The sequence below is a fragment of the Amaranthus tricolor genome, chromosome 7 (genome assembly GCF_026212465.1).
Source record: "Amaranthus tricolor cultivar Red isolate AtriRed21 chromosome 7, ASM2621246v1, whole genome shotgun sequence".
NCBI lineage: Eukaryota > Viridiplantae > Streptophyta > Magnoliopsida > Caryophyllales > Amaranthaceae > Amaranthus > Amaranthus tricolor.
This window is the reverse complement of record NC_080053.1, coordinates 14,708,278-14,710,998: the sequence shown is the minus strand read 5'-3', so window position 1 is coordinate 14,710,998 and position 2,721 is coordinate 14,708,278. Positions and strand designations below refer to the sequence as shown.

The 2,721-nt window shown below is 33.0% G+C and overlaps 1 protein-coding gene across 1 annotated transcript; it reads right to left on the bottom strand.

Annotated features, from left to right (window-relative positions):
- Positions 1-1,768: 1,768 nt before the first annotated feature.
- LOC130818532 (uncharacterized) lies at positions 1,769-2,463 on the bottom strand. The gene is made up of 2 exons (XM_057684699.1): positions 1,986-2,463; positions 1,769-1,857 (listed from the first exon to the last, which is right to left on the bottom strand). Exons 1-2 carry the CDS (start codon positions 2,461-2,463, stop codon positions 1,769-1,771), a joined length of 567 nt encoding a protein of 188 aa, XP_057540682.1.
- Positions 2,464-2,721: the final 258 nt, after the last annotated feature.

The window sequence follows — 2,721 nt, the reverse complement described above, 5'->3', positions numbered from 1 at the left end:
TAAAATATTCATTTTGTTTTCTCTTTTGTGAGATTGGGTTTAGTTCTTTCATTAAGAAAACTTGTACGATGTTCTTCAAGGGGCAGAACGTGGTGAGAGACGATAGAGAGATCTTCTAAGTCATCTTAAGTTCATTTATAAAAGGCGTTGAATCCTACTGGTTGGACGAGAACCCATAGGTGGGGATCGGTTATGGATAGCTGAACCTCGTTAACAAATCCCTTGTTCTTATTTAAGTATATTTTCGCATTTAGTTCATAGATCTATTATTTGACCTAAATCAGTTCTAGAAAACTGTTTTGAAAGGTCTCTCAAGCTCTTGAGCTTACTTTCCAAAAAAATTTTTTAAAAGTGTATACTTTCCGTAGTCAATTTCATTCTTGTACATTCTAAATATCAGTAAGTAAAACTTTTACCAGGTTTGTGTAATTCCTCAAAAAATTGATGTCAAAATAAATCATAGGAAAACCTCTCATTCTCACGTAAAATATACCCATAAGGAATGTTCACGAATATTAAGAAAACTAAAATCTTTTAGATAGCAAAAATATTATTTCATTGAATAATAAATTTGATTGAAGAAAAGTGGGGATCATAAATATTTAAAAAATGGGTTATTTTATATGGTAAGCACCAACCGGCAAAAGGTGAGTGGTAGCAATTCTTAAATTTTTTTCCACAAAATAGCACTCGACTCTTAGAAAATTAAATACGGTAATATTATGGAGGTATAAACGTTTAACTTCCGTTAAGTTTTGGTAAAAATCATAAATGCCCCTAATAAATCTCAATTTTTTTTCCACAAAATAACACTCAACTCTTGGAAAATTAACTTAACAAATACAAATATTCACAAGCGACGTAGTTAGGATTGACAAGGGGTATGATCGAAATAACAAATATTGACAAGTAAAAAATTTTATATGTTCAAACAAATACAAATATTCACAAGAGCATAATGAATCGATGAAGATAACGAATTGAGCAGAGGAAAATTCATTGAGAACATGTACAATGGTACATCCTCTTAAATATTTATCTTTGTTTCTCCATTTGACACATCATCATCTCTTTCATGCACATCATGTTTTACTATTTTCATCCTTTTACTCTTCAAATTTTTCCTAACATTCAAATATCCTCTTAATCCTGTTATTTTTTTCTCTTTCCTACTTTATATATACCCCACCATATAAATTTTTAATATTTTTTAATTTATTATATTAATTTTATAATATTGATTTGGTGATGTTAATTAATCTATGGGTTTTCAGTTATAAATATGTCGATAATTAATTTATTACTAATTATAAACAATAAATGAAAAATTGACATTATCAATTGGTTATCAATAATAAAATGTAACGATAATTACTAGGAAATTAAGACATTGAAAGATATTATCAAAGAAGATATTAAAAATTGACAAAACCATTATAATTTTAAAACGAAATTAGGAAACATGCCATGAACTTGAATTACATAGAGATTTTAAAATACGGATTAGTCAGAATATGAGCTTCCGAACTTTTGTCACAAGTGGTCGATCAAATCATTCTTCAAAGAAAAATGTGATTGTCTATCACGAATCTCTTCTCTTGTAGCTAATAGTGTCGCAAAGTTGTATTCGTCATATCGCCCTGGCGTGACAGAAAATGTTATAGCATTACCGCTTGAAGATCCCAGTACATTTTCATGTTGTTCTTGGGAGAACTCTTGGGGGTCTTTATAATTTTTGTAAGTGTCGCGCTCGTCTTCTACAATCATATTATGAATAATGATGCATTCCATCATGATCTTCCATAACATAGTCACACTCCATGCCGAAGTTGATTTTCGAATAATTGCAAATCAAGCCTGTAGTACACCAAAGGCACGTTCAACATCCTTTCGTGCACTTTCTTGGTTTTGAGTGAACAACCTTTATTTATGGGTTTGAGGAGCAGTTATGCCATCAATAAAGGTTGCCCATTTGGGATAAATACCATCAGTTAGATAATACCCTTTATTGTAGGTATTTCCGTATACATTGAATTGTACTCGTGGAGCTCGACCATTAAGAATAGTGTCAAAAACAAGAGAGAGTTGGAGTACATCGATGTCGTTCCAAGAACCAGGTGTACCAAAAAAAGCATGCCAAATCCATAAATCCCTTAAAGCAACGACTTCCGAAATTACAGTCGCTGTTTTAGATCTTCCTTGATACATTCCTTTCCAACCAGCGGGGCAATTTTTCCATTCCCAATGAATACAGTCGATGCATCCAATCATACCAGGAAAGTCTCTATCTTCCCCTTCTCTAAGGAGATGTTGGAGATCTTCAAGTGTCGGCTTCCGAAGGTAAGTGGCAGAAAACTGTGCTATCACACCATCAACAAAATGAGCAAGACACTCCTTGGATGTAGTAGCACCAAGTTTTAAATACTCGTCGATTTGATCAGCTTCACATTCATATGCTAACATGTAGACTCAATTAGGAATGGGAACAGCAACAAGAGAGGGGGGGGGGGGGGGGCGGGGTGGGGTGAATTGTTGTTGTTACTAGTTTAAGCGTTTTTTCCCTGTTTTTGCGGAATTGAATCAAATAAAAAAAGCTTAAACTTAGAGCAAAATAATAAAAGAGACAAACGATTTTTACGTGGAAGTTTAATTCTCCCATCATGCTCATTTCAAATTCGGTGCTCATTAGTAAATTCTTTACACAACAGATCATTGGTGGCT

Coding starts and splice junctions, on each gene's coding strand:
- LOC130818532 (XM_057684699.1), bottom strand. CDS start 2,463: ATGTTAGCATATGAATGTGAAGCTGATCAAATCGACGAGTATTTAAAA. Junction 1,858..1,985: donor AGGGTATTATCTAACTGATG/GTATTTATCCCA, acceptor GGTGTACTACAG/GCTTGATTTGCAATTATTCG.